Source organism: Neofelis nebulosa, chromosome 7, assembly GCF_028018385.1.
Source record: "Neofelis nebulosa isolate mNeoNeb1 chromosome 7, mNeoNeb1.pri, whole genome shotgun sequence".
Classification (NCBI taxonomy): Eukaryota; Metazoa; Chordata; class Mammalia; order Carnivora; family Felidae; genus Neofelis; species Neofelis nebulosa.
This window is the reverse complement of record NC_080788.1, coordinates 7,491,809-7,506,799: the sequence shown is the minus strand read 5'-3', so window position 1 is coordinate 7,506,799 and position 14,991 is coordinate 7,491,809. Positions and strand designations below refer to the sequence as shown.

General features: G+C 52.1%; 2 protein-coding genes across 4 annotated transcripts in view; one reads left to right on the top strand and one right to left on the bottom strand.

Moving 5' to 3' along the window:
• The first annotated feature begins 138 nt into the window (after positions 1–138).
• MRPS11 (mitochondrial ribosomal protein S11) lies at positions 139–11,172 on the top strand. The gene is made up of 6 exons (XM_058736644.1): positions 139–279; positions 406–528; positions 6,032–6,130; positions 8,905–9,034; positions 10,028–10,093; positions 10,788–11,172. Exons 1-6 carry the CDS (start codon positions 215–217, stop codon positions 10,893–10,895), a joined length of 591 nt encoding a protein of 196 aa, XP_058592627.1. The 5' UTR covers positions 139–214; the 3' UTR covers positions 10,896–11,172.
• DET1 (DET1 partner of COP1 E3 ubiquitin ligase) overlaps positions 9,723–14,991 on the bottom strand; it is a 68,492-nt gene continuing 63,223 nt past the window's right edge. The window contains exons 5-6 of one of the 3 annotated variants that reach the window (XM_058736639.1): positions 10,535–10,605; positions 9,723–10,133 (exon numbers count right to left, since the gene is read on the bottom strand). In XM_058736639.1, the coding sequence (XP_058592622.1) occupies positions 10,560–10,605 (46 nt within the window). In that variant the 3' untranslated portion in view covers positions 9,723–10,133; positions 10,535–10,559. Of the gene's footprint in view, positions 10,134–10,504; positions 10,606–12,259; positions 13,475–14,991 lie in introns of those variants that run through there. The other 2 variants (XM_058736638.1, XR_009263828.1) reach the window with 2 other exon arrangements.

Sequence of the window (14,991 nt, the reverse complement as noted above, 5' to 3'; positions counted from 1 at the left end):
AAAGGGAAGACACTCCCAGTTGGTACTATAAACTGAGGTTATTGCGGAGTATTTAAATTGGAACAAAAAAAATCTTTAATGAACCCTTCGAAGAGGAATGAGATGACTTTCCTTCTAAGCCCCCCCCCACAAGCGCTCGTGGTGCTGGCGCCGCTCCAGCTACGCCAGTTTCCGGGGTCGCGCGGACGGGAGCTGACAGGGGTCAATTCAAGTCATGCAGGTGGTTCGAAAGACGGGGTCTTGGCTCTTGTGGTCTTGGGCTCGGTCACCGACGCCCGGGTAAGAATGATCACCCCCTCCGAACCCACCTCTACCCCCGCGACTGCGCTGCTGCCCGTGTCCCTGAGCCGTCCGGACTGCAGTAGCCGTTAGGCCTGGACCTCACCGAGATTTCCTTCCCCGCAGGGTCGTGGCTGGGGCGCCAGCCTCCACCATCCGCACCGGCGCCCGGCAGCTACAAGATGCGGCGGCCAAGCAGGAAGTTGAGGAGAAGGCGGCCGCTCCGGCTCCGAGCCGCAGCAGCTTCAGGTGAGCGCCACTTAAGTCTAGCCCACGGAAGACCCATTCCACCGACCAAAGTCAGAGAACCAGTCAATCCCCAACTCTGCCACTTGCCATCTTTGGGACCTTATGCAAATTAATCTCTCAGACTCAGCTTTCTCGCCTACGAATGGAAAGGATACCGAGAGACGCTGTGAGGATCACATGAGATGCGCCTGGGCACAAAGTGGATGCTCTGTTAACAGTCTGATGAATGAATGAGTGAATGTCGGAGGTGTAAAGTAGATGTCACCTTGTTTCCCTCTGAGGGGTATCCCGGCAGACTAACAATTTTCCCTGGGCTCGGATACAAAATAGAAAGCGGGGGAGCGGGGCGGGGGGTTGGGGGGACAGGAGGCTCTAGGCTGTGGTGTAGATTGTTGCGTTGGTGCAGGGTGGCTTTTGTGCTGAGCCCTAGGGATTGGCACCTTGCTTTCCATCAGTGCCACCACCCCTGTGTGCCATCACATGCATTTAACACGCGTTTACTGAAAACCTGTTTAGTGCCAGGCACTGTGCTAGGTGCTGAGAACACAAATACAAAAGATCATTCTTCCGCACAAGCAGTTCCCAGAGTACTAGGGAAGACAGATGTGCAAGAATTTTCAGCATAACGTGGTCAGTAGTGTACTGGAGGTAAGAAATGGTTGCTTGGAAGTGTGAAGGAAGAGATGCCCCGCTCCTGAGGAAATCAGGCAAGTTCTGCCAGGAAGATAATATGGGGCTAAGAACTGAATTGAACGGGAGTTCAACTGGACAATGTGAAAAGGATCATTTTAGGCAAAGCTAATATTCTGTGTAAAGGCATCGGTATGAAAGGACGTGGTATGTTCAGGGGCGGGGGAGAATGATGGCAGAGGAGGGCAGCAAAAGAAGGAGTAAGAATGCTGAGGTCTTCTCTGTAACAGTGGGGCTTTCACCCTGAGCTGCTGAAAGAATTTAAGCCAGGATCCTGCTGGAGTCTTTCAGCAACATCAGGCATTGTTTGAGGTGTTGGGACACATCAGTGACCAAACACCCCAAAACCCTGCCCCCATAGAACTTAAGTTCTAATGGATAGGGGACCAATAAATAAGAAATATATACAACACGAGGACATGACATGGCGAGAGTGTGTCTGTTGTCCAGGAGGAAGAGTAGGAAGGTCAGTGTGGAGTGAGGAGTAATGCAAGAGATGGGGGAAGGGGGTGAGTGGTGCAGCAGGCATGCAGGGCTGCATCTGTATGGCCTTGGAGGACTTCGTGAGGACTTCAGTCTTGACACTGAATGAGTTGGGAAGCCGCTGGAGAACTTTGAGTACAGGGTTGACATGATGTTTCTTCATTTCAAAGAGTCCCTTTGGCTGCTGTGTTGATATTGAACTATGGGGAAGCAAGGATGGAAACTGGGAGGAGTCCTGTAAGCGATTAGAAGATTATTGAAATAATCCAGGCAGGAAATGATGGTGGCTTGGACCAGGATGACAGCTGTCTGGGTGGAACACACAGAAAGTGACGCCAACAGGATGTGTCCGTGTAAGGTGTGAGAAAAGGAGAGGAATGAAGGAATGCTGTAAAATTTTTGGCCTAAACGGCAGGAAAGGTGGAATTGTACCTAAGACAGGAAGATTGTAAGAGTTTGGTTTTGGGTGGTTATGTTTGAGGTGCTTAATTAACATCCAATGGAGATACAGTGTAGGCTTTTAGAAATGGAGTTCAGGGGACTGCTGGAGCTAGAGACACACATTTAGGAGATTCATCGTATAGATGGTGTTTAAAACCACAAGACTGTACAAGGTCATCAAGAGTATAAGTGTAGGTAAAGAGAAGAGGTCCAAGGACTGAAACCTGGAGTCTTCTTATGTTTAGAAATTTAGGAGATGACGAAGAACCAGCAAAAGAGACAAAGAAGGACATTCCACAGAGTAGTGAGAAAACCTAGAGGGATTTTTTTTTTTTTAATGTAGTTTAGGGGCAGAGAGATCAGCTGTGTCAGATGTTGTCCATAGGGTAAGTCACTGTATTGACGGCAGATCTGCTTATGGGATTTAACATCGTGAGTTGGTTAGTGACCTTGCCTAGAGCATTTTTGGTGGAGTCATAGGGCTAAAGTCTGATTGGAGTGGGTTCAAGGAGAGCAGGAGATGGAAAAAAACGGCAAGTACAGTCAGTTCTTTTAAGAGGGAATCAAGAGATGGGCAGTAGCTCCGGGAGGCTTTGGGATCAAGAGGTTCTTGTCTGTTTTTAGGTTGGGGAAATGACAGCATGCTTTACCGACGGGAAGGATACGGGGTGGAAACGTTGCTGGAGTGGTGTCCTTGAGAGGCTAACACAAGTGGAGCATCCAAAGAGGAGAGAAGGCAAAGATTGTGGGCACAGATGTTTGGTAGAGGAAGCTGGCAGAAATTCTGATTGCCTGTATTTCCCTGTCAAGGTCATCAGCTGGCTGTGAGGAAACAGAAAGCAGGCGGAGGTTGAAGGAGACAAAGGAAGGTATAAAGCATCATCCAGGAGAGTGGAAGAAGGATAATTGAACTGGGGACATGCATACAGAGCCGGTCGCCAGGCAGTGCTGAGGGCCCACTTGATGTCAGAAGTCATTAAAATAAAGCGGCGGCTCTCAACTGGGGCGATTGGGCCTCCAAAAGGACTTTTAGCAGTATCTGAAGACATTGTTGATTGTCACAACTCAGGACACTGGAGGGACAGCGGGTAGAGGCCGAGGACGCTGCTGTACACGCCACAGCGTGCAGGCCAGCCCCTCACAACAAAGAATTGTCCTGCCCAAAATGTCACTAGTGCTAAAGTTGAGAAACCATGAAACGTGGAGAGGCCAGTCGACACTAGTGTGTATTTTTCTCTAGTCAGCTGTGCAAATGCACGCCCAGGCTCAGAATGGCTGCAGAGATGGGTCGGCCGGGGTTAGGGTTTGCCAGGAGGGTACGATGGAGAGGAGGCAGAGGATTGAAGGGGTACGCAAGGGAGTGATTGTAATGATTGGCCGGTGGTGGAATTTACTGGAGGCCAGGAGAGAAGTGAAGGCCTTGGTGGGAGGAAGCATACGAGTGGGGAGAATCAGTGGGCTTGAAGGGTTCCCGGCGTGAGGTTCTGCGGGTGTGCCTGCAGCCGGTGGCCTGAGTGGTGCTTGAAACCGAGGTGATGAGGCTGCAGACGTGGTAATGACAAAGGCCAGGTATGACCACAGGAGTAAGTAGCCAGGCTAGGATAGAGGACACAGCGTCACTGGAGAAAAGGAGGTCAAGAAGCAGAAGCCGTATATACCATATATACAATTATGATAGGAGTGGTGAGCCAGGAGCTATGACCTCTGCGTTTTTCTACATTTATTTACATTTAAAAAAAGATCGTCTCCAGCCGCAATGAGAAAGTGGGCTGAAGAGCAGGAGGCCAGGCCTTCTTTATCCAGGAGCGGAACTGCAGACTCCCCTGCCCAGGTTCCAGCACCTGCCAGGCTGTCAGGGTCAGTTTGGGTTGGTGGCATGCAGGGCCCAGCACACACCCATGCCTCAGGTGCTTGCAGTGGAAGTCAGACCCCCCCCCCCCGCCCCCACTTTCCAGCCCTTCAGCAGAGAGAGCAGCGGCTGTTTTCAGTCCTCACCCTTCCAAAGAGACGCCGTGTGTGCAGGCCTCTCTCCCTCTCCCTGGTATGAGGACGGGTGTGAAGAGGCTGCAGACCGGCGCCCGAAGGCTTTGTCTTTCCTTTGTCTGGGCTTCCCTGCGGTGAACCACTCATTCATCTGTACAGTGGACCTGGTTGACTTAGAGGCCCGATCTTGTCCGTGCCTTCGATTAAAATGGTTCACATTCCAAACCCTCCCTAGCTGAGAACCCTTGCTGTGTATAAAAGGCAGTGCACGGGGCGCCTGGGTGGCTCAGTCGGTTAAGCATCCGACTTCAGCCAGGTCACGATCTCGCGGTCAGTGAGTTCAAGCCTCGCGTCGGGCTCTGGGCTGATGGCCCGGAGCCTGGAGCCTGCTTCCGGTTCTGTGTCTCCCTCTCTCTCTGCCCCTCCCCCGTTCATGCTCTGTCTCTCTCTGTCTCAAAAATAAATAAACGTTAAAAAAAAAAAAAAAAAAGGCAGTGCACTGGTACGTTCAATCTTGGGTAGCTTTAAGTTTTTGGACCCCAAGTCAGTAGGGGAAATGATGATGTTTTAAACATTGATGTCATCGCAGAGCCTCATCCACATTCTACATCCGTCTTGGCTTGTAGGTTGAAAAGCCAGTGACCTGCTGAGGGGCTGAATCACCTCCAAAGTCTGCCCTAGCAGGAGGGAGCACACTTGTAACTCTTGAATACCGTTGTGTTATTTTCTGTTTTGTTTTTTGAAACTATCTAGGAAAGCAGGTGGGGCTCCGGGGCAGGACCGTGATCCTCTAGTAGAGTATTTTCTAACCCAGCATCCACTGGATTTCAGGAGGCTGTGGGAGGTACAAACACCGTCTGATTCCTGCGTGTAGGCGGGATACAGCAGTAGGTTTACTCAGGTCTGGAATGTTGAGTCACAGCTGTGTGTGTTTGAACAAAGAAAGCACAGCATGGTGAACAGAGCTTTGAACTGAGGCAGGTCTCCTAAGCCCAAAGCCTGGCTTCCCTTGCTCACCCTGCTCCCCTGTTTGTACCTCCGTGTCTCCACCTGCAAATAAGAGTACTGACCTAGAGATGGCCAGAGGACAGATTCGACTGAGCTAGAGAAAGAACTTGAGCCCCACACAACGTCTAGGTCACTGCTCTCAGCCTGAGTTTGTATCTGCTTCACCAGGGATATTTTAGAAATAGATTCTCGGCCCCTTCCAGAAGTCAGGCGTGGGGCCTAGGCATCACAACCACGTGATTCTGCTATTCAACCAGCTTGGAAAACTGGGCCCCTGCTCAAATCTGGCCAGTTTCCTGGTTTTTCATAAATAACATTTTACTGGAACATTGTCCCACCCATTAATTTACCGTGGTCTGTGGCTGCTTTTGTACTCCCAGCGGCAAAGCCGAGTAGTTGCAACAGAAACTTCATGGCCAGCAAACCCTAAATTGTCTGTTATCTGGCCCTTTACAGAAAAGGCATGCTGATGTCTCTCGTGGGGGATACTGGCTTGATTTTTTTTTTTAATAGTAATGATATTATATTGTCTTTTTTTTATTAAATAGAGAGTCAAGATGCCACCTAAAACCAGAAATAGAGATTTTACCTTATTTTTTTTAATTGCAGAGAGTGGCCCATAGAGAATTGAAAATAGAGATCCGATCGTACAAGAAGGGATGGGGGAGGGTCAAGAGCGTGGATGAAATTCTCTTTTCCTAGCAGAAACTCACTAGGAGTGTCCAGAGTCAGCACACAAGAAAAGACCACTGAAGCATGGTGTTCACCCATAACGGCAGTGGCACTGGACGGATTGGGGGCAGCTGCCACAGGAGCAGGTCCGGGTGGCAGACTGCTGTTTTTTGTTGTCTTAAAACAAAAAAATCAGGATTCACCTAAAGTGTTTCTTTAATTGCAGCATTTACCCTCCAGTTCCAGGACAGGAGAGCCCTCTGAGGTGGGCAGGAAAGAAATTCGAGGAGATCCCGATCGCACACATTAAAGCATCCTACAACAAGTAAGTGGTAGGAGCGCCTGGGCAGGTCTCGTGGGGGCTTCTGTCCCCTTCGTGGGGGAGGGCAACCCCGGCGGGGAGGGAGGGCCGAGTTCCACAGGGCAGTGTTGATGCACACGCCCCCCCCCCCCCGGCACTCCTCCCTCCTTTTTTGGGGGGAATCCACCTCTGTCTTTATATAAAGTTTATTCAGGGTGCCTGGGTGGCTCAGTCATTAAGCTCTGACTTCTGCTCAGGCCATGATCTCACGGTCTCATGGTTCGAGTCCCATATCGGGTGAGATTGAGCGTCTCTCTCTCTCTCTCTGTGCCCCTCTTGGGATTCTCTCTCTCTCCCTCCCTCTCTCTGCCCCTCACTCACTTGCACCCTCTCGCTCTCAAAAAAAGTTTATTCAGATTTCACGAGAGTGTGAACTAGGTTGGGCATACTACGTTGATAAGCTTTCTTTGCCTTTCTTGGGAGTAGTATTTCCTGGTTCTGCTCCAGAGCTGGAGAGAGTGTTTATTGAGGTGTTTGTTTAGTGTTACTGTGCAATGGGGAACAGCGAATGGGTGATACATAAATGAGAGAGGCGGTTGAAGAGTATGCAATTTATTTACAAACTAACCAAAATGTCAATCTCCAAATAAGCATTGTCCCTTTGAAGTACTCGCCTTGGGCCACTGTGCGTTGACCTCTCACCTTGTAGGGCTAAACAAGAATAGTGATTTAATGTGACAAGACTAGTATTCTGAGTGGCTGACGGGTGGGTGCCCAGGAACTTCCTGGCTGTGTAATGGCAACAGAAGCCTTGCTGACATTGAGGACAGCTTTGCAGGCCAGGCCCCCACATGGAGGTGGGGTCACTGTTTGGTCTCAGCCTGCCCATGACGCGATTCAGAGAACCACACGGGAGACTGTTGGTGGTCAGGGATGGGGCGTGGGGCACACGTGAGACGCTGCAGGATTCACCCAGCATTCGTCTGATAAGCTCAAAATGAGAGCAGCCGGATTTCTGGCTCCCCCTCTCAGGCTAATAAGGACGTGGGTTAGCTGTGCTTGTTCGAGCCTCTGTGGCCCACCCTGTCCGTCTGCTGAAGTTGTGTCGGGGACAGGCAGCTCTCTTGCGCTCTGTTCAGTACAGAAAACCCAGGAAGCCCTGCCAGGGGAAATGGCAGTTCGTAGCCGGGCCAACAGGGTCATAGCCAGGCCAGCAAACAGACTGTCCGAACCCGGGGCCGCCTAGGGTCCCCTGAGCCCCTTCAGGCCAGAAAGCAGAGCAGTGTTGACCGAGGGGAAATAAGTATGTCTAAGTATTTCTTTTTTTTTTTTTTTTATGTTTATTTTTGAGAGAGAGAAAGAGAGCGCGCGTGTGCAGGGGAGGGGCAGAGAGAGAGGGAGGTCGGCTCTGCACTTACAGCAGAGAGCCTGACACAGGGCTCGAACTCATGAACCGCGAGATCATGACCTGAGCCAAAGTCGGACACTTAACCAACTGAGCCACCCAGGCACCCATGGCTATTTCTTGAAGTCAATTAGAGATGACTATAAAAAAAGTTTCACTTCTCTAAAAAAAAGTTTTTTGGTCATGGAACAGAGTGTCATTAGCATTAAAATTGTCCAACAGGAGGGTCGCCTGGGTGGCTCAGTTGGTTAAATGTCCGACTCTTGATCTCAGCTCAGGTCTTGATGTCAGGGTCATGGGTTCAAGACCCACATTGGGCTCAACACTGGGCATGAAGCCTACTTAAAAAAAATTATCCAATATGGTAGTATTGCTCACTTTTTAAGGTATGATCATGGTTTTGTGGGATTTTTTCAAAGTCATTATCTTTTAGAACTAAATACTGAAATATTTACCAATGAGATGTTGCGTCTCGGATTTGTTTCAAAATAACCCATCGTGGGGGAAGACCAGAGTGGAAGCAGGATTTATAGATGAGACTAAATTGGATATGAGTTAGTAATTCCTGAAGCTGGGTGTTGGGCCCAAGGGTGTTCATATACTTTTCTATTGTTTTTGTGTATATTTAAAACTTCCCCTAACAAAAGCCTTTTTTGTTGTTGTTGTTTTTTTTTAAGTTACCTGATCTAAAACATCTAACTTCTTAGGGAAAAAAGCCAAACAGGGATATCAAGTCTAAACACTGGCCACAGGGAAGACACTAGGAGGGAAACGTTCCGCCCTTCTGGATGACACTTGCCCACTCCAGACTGTGCAGCCTGTGTTAGCTCGGCCTAATAAAACCACCACAAACAGGGGCTTAGACGGCAGACGTGGATGCCTCACAGTTCCAGAGGCTGGAGTCGGGCATCAGGGAGCCAGCGCGGTGGGGTTCCGGTGAGAGTTCCTCTGAGTCACAGGTGGCCGGCTTCGCGTTGTGTCCTCACACGATGGAAGGGGTGAGGTTGCTCTCCGGGGTCCCTTTTATAAAACAGAGCACTGACCCTGCTCGCGGGGGCTGTACGCTCGTGACCTACTCACCTCTCAAAGTCCCCTCCTCCAAATACCGTCACATTTGGGATTAGGATTTGAACATGAGTTTGGGGAGGACACACACATGCAGTCCATACCTGAGCTGTCCTTAGATTCTGTGACGTGTCAGATTTTGATGGGGTTCAGGGGGTGATTGGGACCCTTCCTGACGCCTCCTGTAGGAGTTCAGAACATTCATCTGACAAGTTCAGAGGGCAAGCAGTCGAGTGCCTTTCTCTTTCTCAACCAGGCGTGCAAGGGCCTGGCTTAGTGTTATTTCCCTGACCAGTGCTGTGTCCTGTGTGCCTCCCTGCTTTCCCAGCACGCAGATCCAGGTGGTCTCTGCCGCCCACCAGCCCCTCGCCCGCGCGTCCTGTGGCACCGAGGGATTCCGGAATGCCAAGAAGGGCACCGGCATCGCCGCACAAACAGCAGGCATAGCTGCGGCCGCGGTAAGCGTGTGTCTCTCTGGCGCCCCCTGCGGTGTGTGCTGGTTTGTGCAGGCCTGATCCCTGGGAGGGAGCTTCTCCTTGAACTAGTCCCCCAGGAGCAGTGCTGTTTGCCAACTGCTGTTCGATACCCTAACATCGGGGGCAGTTTGAAGGGACCTCTTTTCTCTCAAGTACCAATCTGATTGTGAACTGCTGCAGACCTTTCTAGAAGCAAATTGGCAGTGTGCGCCTATTTGTATATTTATTGACCATCTGCTCTACAGCGGGCACTCTGCTTCCATGATCCTTCCTCAGAAGATGCTCAGTATTACCCACGTTTTTAAGAGCCAGTTAAGATCCAGAGTGAGGGCCTCGCTCAGAGTAATTGGTCTAGGACCACGGCCTGTGCCCGGGCTGCCATAGCACGGGCCTTACAAAGGTTCACACTCTGCCAAACTGGAAGTATTTCCTGAAGGAAAACTTCAGCCTGCAAACAAAGCTGGATGCCCCAAAATAGTCTTTGCTATGTATAAATGACCATCAGAATGTGTTAAGTGTCCACCACTGGACAGACTGTATACACTAAAATATGCCAGCATTAACAGTGACCTCTGCGTGGAGGTCTTGAGTGGACTTCTTTGTGTTTTCCAGTCTTTCTATAATGAACAGGCTTTATAATCAGGAAAGAAACTTTCCAATGATAACCCTTAAAATTTAAAATACACTTTTTAAGTGGGTTACTTAGTATTTAGGCTCAACCTTAAAAATCTGCATTCGCTCCCCTGAGAACACGGAAGCGATATTTAGAAATCTCCATCAGGTGGCAGTGCTGACCTAGGGTTTCACAAGTTCCATGCTCTCTGCCGGTGTCTGCCCTGCACTGTGGCCTTTGCTGCCTTCCCTGTGTTCTGCCTCTTCCCTGGAGCTCATAACCCTCTTGGTCCATAGCAGTAGCAACAGGTCTGATGGAGCAGTTCTCTCCCTGGAGCACTGACACTCTTTCCTCCTCTCCAGAAAGCTGCCGGGAAGGGCGTGACCCACATCCGAGTGATCGTGAAAGGCCTGGGGCCAGGGCGCTTGGTAAGTGAGCTGGGGTCTCCGCAGGGTGTGCGCTTCCTTCCTGAGAGAAATGGGGCTTGAGCACAGAGTCAGGAGACTGGGAAAACCCTGTGGTGGATTTCCATGAGGGCTTCAGTTTCTTTCTGGTCTTCGAACCTACTAAGCTTCTCAAAAGCATGCCCAGATCAATTAGTTTAACTCATCAGACACTTATTGAGTGCCTGCTGTGTGCCAGGCACTGGGAATAGAAAGGTGCTCCCCGGGGGCTGTCACAGACGGACCCCTCGGCACAGACAGCAGGTGCAGTGGTAAAGCTTGTGCCCAGCGTGTTGGGCGCCCACGGGGTATTTCCCCAGAGGTGACATCTTTACTGACTTTTCAAGAATAGCAAGGTATTAGCCAGGTGTGGGGGGAGAGAGAGGACGTTCCAGGCAGAGGAAACAACAAAAGCGTAATGCTTACAGGGTGTTGGGGTTTACAGATACTCTTAGTTGTCAGATTCCAAAGCACACGGTGGGAAGTGGTCGGTGCACCTAGAGAAATGGAAGCATCGAGGACGTGGTTAAGGGGTTTGGTCGGGAGTCCTTTGGGAGAGATCAGAGTCAGGATTGTAGGTATGAAAGCCCCACCCCGGCCCTCTCCAAGGCCCGTCTGGACATGCTGGGTCACCGTCTCTGGGACCATGCCATTCTACTGTTCCTTCTGCCCCTTCTAGTCTGCCATCAAGGGACTGACCATGGGGGGCCTGGAAGTGATCTCAATCACAGACAACACTCCCATCCCGCACAACGGCTGCCGCCCCAGGAAGGCTCGGAGGCTGTGACGGAAAGGAAGCCTGCCCCTGAACGTGACCTCAAGTCCTGCCTCCAGCTGGACCTCGTAGAAAGCACACTGTCAGAGCTCTCTCCAGAGGAGGGCTTGCCCGAGACCCTCAGGGAGTAAGACAGAGCTTTGCCCCCTTATGTGGTCTTCTCACTTGTTCCTTCGACTGGAGACCGGTACCCAGAAGTGACTCAAGAGGAGCCCCAGGGTGGCTGATGCCCAGACTCCAGGAAATGCCGCCTCTGCTCTGCAAAAATAAAAATGTCTCCACACTTGCAGTGGTTCGTGTGTGCTCTCTTCCAGAGTTGCAAATAGCGTTCCCCGCTGCCTTCTGACAGTGAGAAAGTGATCGTGGATGGAGGTGAGAGCCTAGACAGAGGCTGAAAAGGGAAGTCTGAGCTGTTGTGTATCAGATAGCCTCCTCATTGGTTTCAGGTATTTCCTTTCGGGCCCCAAACCGAGGGCTTTTTGCCTCCTACCTCTGGAGTATCGTGGGAGTAGAAGATCCCACTGTTAGCAGACACGTCTAAAGTTTGCGCCCGTGGTGGAGGACCCTGCCTGAGCTCAGGTTCCGTAACTGTGGACGGTCCAAGCTTCCCCACAGCGAAGTCACCTGACGCCCACCCAAGCCCTTCAGCATCCCCAGCACCCAAGATTGGGGGACCCTAAAGGGAAGAGATAGAGGGGTGTAAGATGGGATTCTCTAGAAAATCGGGTGGGTGGAGGGGTGGGCAGGAGCAGGAATTGGTGGGGAGTCCAGAAGGTGTGGACACCAGTGGGCTCAGCCTGGGAGCCCCAGGCAGGACTGGCTGCTCGCTGATGGGCTCTGGGCTCCCCGGATACCACGCAGAAGCTGAGGGTGAGGGGTCTAGAGACCCTGGGGCTCTGGATCCCCCAGAATACCACATGGGAGCCGAGGGTGAGGGGTCTGGAGACCCGGCAGGAGGGACCCGGCCTCCCTGGACAGCCGGCCAGCGTCCAGAGCGTCCACACACGCCGTTTCTCCCATGTGAACAAGGCTGCAGGAAGGGCCTGCCGAGCACAGAGAGGTGGGCGCCGTGCAGTCCCACATCTGGGCCCAGCCGGCCAAGCAATGTCATCTGCCTGAACTCCTAGGACTTCATCCACAGGCGCTGTCTCAAACAGGAAAGCACCTGTGATATGCGGCGTTAGAGGGGAGAAAGACCACAGGCTGGGTGTGAGTTTAGAAGGAAAAACTGTCTCCCTACTGCCTTCTCTTCTGTCCTCGGAAGGACCTGAGGCTGACTTGTGACCCTTGACTGAAGAAACCCAACCGGAGGCTTGTCGGGTTAAGGCCATTGCTGGAAAGTGTTCTGTTGTCTCAGCAAAAGCATGTAAACAGGATTCATGAAAAAAACGAGCGCTCACACAGCCCTTGAGAACGGCTCTGTGATTTGTTGGGGTTTAGCCTTTATTCAGGTGGGCAGAGGACCGTCGGACGGTTTATCAGGCAGGGCCCAAGCAAGAAACAAATGGTTCCAAAGGTTTAAGAGAGAAGTTTAACGAAGGTTCTCTACAGAGGTGTGGGCGGGGTTGAGGGAACGAACACGGCCGCGTTCCCATTCTGGCAAGAGCCGGAAGCCCTCCCACCCGCAGCTGCCAGGGGCAGGGGGAAGCACGGTTCCCAGAACCTGGCCGCGGGGAACGCAGCCTCGGTCCCGGAGGCTCAGCCTCACAGGCCACAGTGGTGGTCCCCATCCTTCCTGAAGAGCAGTCCTCTGTACACTAGTTTTAGAAAACGTTCTCTTAATCACAGCGGGGCTTTGAACAGGAAGATCACGCCCAGGAGAGCCTGCAAGCACAGACAGGACACCGGGGCCCTAAAGGATCAATGGCTTTGGGTCCAGAAACAGATGCCTGGCACTGCCTCCAGAGCCCACGGTCAGGGTATGCTGGAGGGTGCACGTCGCGTTGGTGTGAGCGCTCCGTGCACGCCGTGGTGTGCAGGCTCTGTGAGGCCAGGCCAGGCTCCGGTGCTCTCTTAAACTGTAGTATGGTCTTGACCTCTCAAAGACCTGCTCCCCACCCCTCCCTCCCCCCACCCCCGAGAAGACTAAAGCGCCTGCACCCAAGTCTGACTTAGTAAGGCAGTTAACCATTGACCTGAACTGCTGGCCGCCCCGTCCCCTGCGGCTGCAAACCCTTCCAAGCATTGGGCCCCACGGTCCTGAGAACACAGGTGGGCCGTGTGCTCGCACCTTCCCGGGGGCAGAGAACAGGCAGAGCTGGGCGGGGGGTCCCCACTCTGCACCAGCAGAGTGTCGGCATCAGCTTGTGTGACGACTTCCTCGTTTCCGGGCAGCAGGGCCCCGGGCTCTCTATGAGGCACCTGCAGTTTTGCTCCAACCGGCTCCGAGCCGGTGGCACAGGACTGGCTCCGTCACGGAAGCCTCTCTGCTCCCACGCAGGCAGAAAGGCAAATACGACTTCTCTCCTTTCCGCAGAGACCCAGTGTTTTCCCTTTTTCCAGCCAAGGTCATCACCTGACGCTGACATGTACCGTCACCGCCGAAATAAGCCTGCTTCACGCTAGAGCACCTGGACGCTGGCAGAACATCCCTGCACGTTAAGGAAAACCATTCTCCAATTACCTCTGCCTGCAACCTTGCCCTGACACGTCCATTCAAAAAAACCCACAAAACACGCATATATACCTTCCCCTGGGCTCCCTTATTATTTTTCTCTATTCGTTTTTCCTCTAGTGGATAGACACACTGCTTTTTAAATCTGAGTAGTATCAGCCCCAAGCAGAAATTACCCATTCAACCGAATTAAGCAAACATAGGTTATTTTTTTTTGCACAAACAGGTTGGGCACCGGGGGAACAGAAATGCCATGACCGTCCTGCATGAAGCTCACAGTCTGGGGAAGCTAGACAGACACGGGGCCAAATCAGAAAGAAGTTCCAGAAAAGAGGCATGAATGGTCTCGGTGTTTGAGTGTAAGAATGGCCCCCTCAGTTTCAGGGACGGAAGGGAGGGCTTTATGGGGGAGATGGCAAGCAAGAGAAGCCACCGGACCGGACTGTGTCCTTAGGATGGAAAGCTGGCAAGGCAACACAGCCCAGGTGGAGGGGTCAGAGATCATCGGGTTACTGGGTGTAGCTTGGTTGGCATGGAGGGGGTGGTCCCCGGGGTTCAGACCGGATAGGAGGACAAACGGAGGGAGAAGCTTACAGAAGGAGTCAAACACCTTGTGGCTACACCAAGAATAAAGGGTAGGTTCAGCAGATGCGGAGAAGGGGAGGTGGGTGTGGAGAAGACAGGAGACAAGAAGGAACTCCAACATTAGGAACTTTAACGCTCGCTGTTTACCGGCGATGAAATTGGGTAGGTAGGCATCGTCTAAGATCAACTGGAAATAAGAATCCCAGAGGTTTAAGGCAGGAAACTATGAGCTGCAGACAGAGTTGTCCGTCTTAATGCTGAAGCCACAAAGGGAAGTCGGAAGGGGACACAGAAGAAGGCTGTGAGAGCAAAGGTCCCTAAACGAAGCCCAGTGGCCCAGAGAAGAGGAAGAGCAACCCCCTCCCGTGGCCACCGCTGTGTGTGTGAGGTGCAGGGTTGGGGGAGCGGAGCTCTGGGGGCCAGGGAGGAAAGGGAGGGGTGGCGGGAGTCCCGAAGCAGAAAGCAGGCTGTGCACTGGGATTGGGGTGCGGGTGGGGGGGAGGGGTGCAAATGGAAGGGGCCTGTCATGCCTGGAGGAGGCAGGGACAGGGACCCACCATAGCCCGGGTCTGCACGGACAGAATCTGGGTCCAAGGTCTGCTCTGCTTCTAACCTGCTTTTATATGGAATATAAAAGGTCAGAAAGCATGAAGAGATGCTCAGTCTTACCAGCAAGCAGGAAATGGGAGTTAAAATACATGACCTTCCTTCCCCAAATGATGCTAATCAAAGCCATGGTGGGGCAGAGACTGCCCAGGAAAAAAGTAGAGAATGAGGAAAGCAGGAGGCTGAGTTGTAAGAGTTGTAAATGCTCCAGGAGGACAAGGCTGCAAAGCTCGGGGGGGGGGGGGGGGGGGGGCGGGCGAGGGGGGTCAGAGAGGCAGCAGGTGTGGTGTCTTGGGAGCCAAG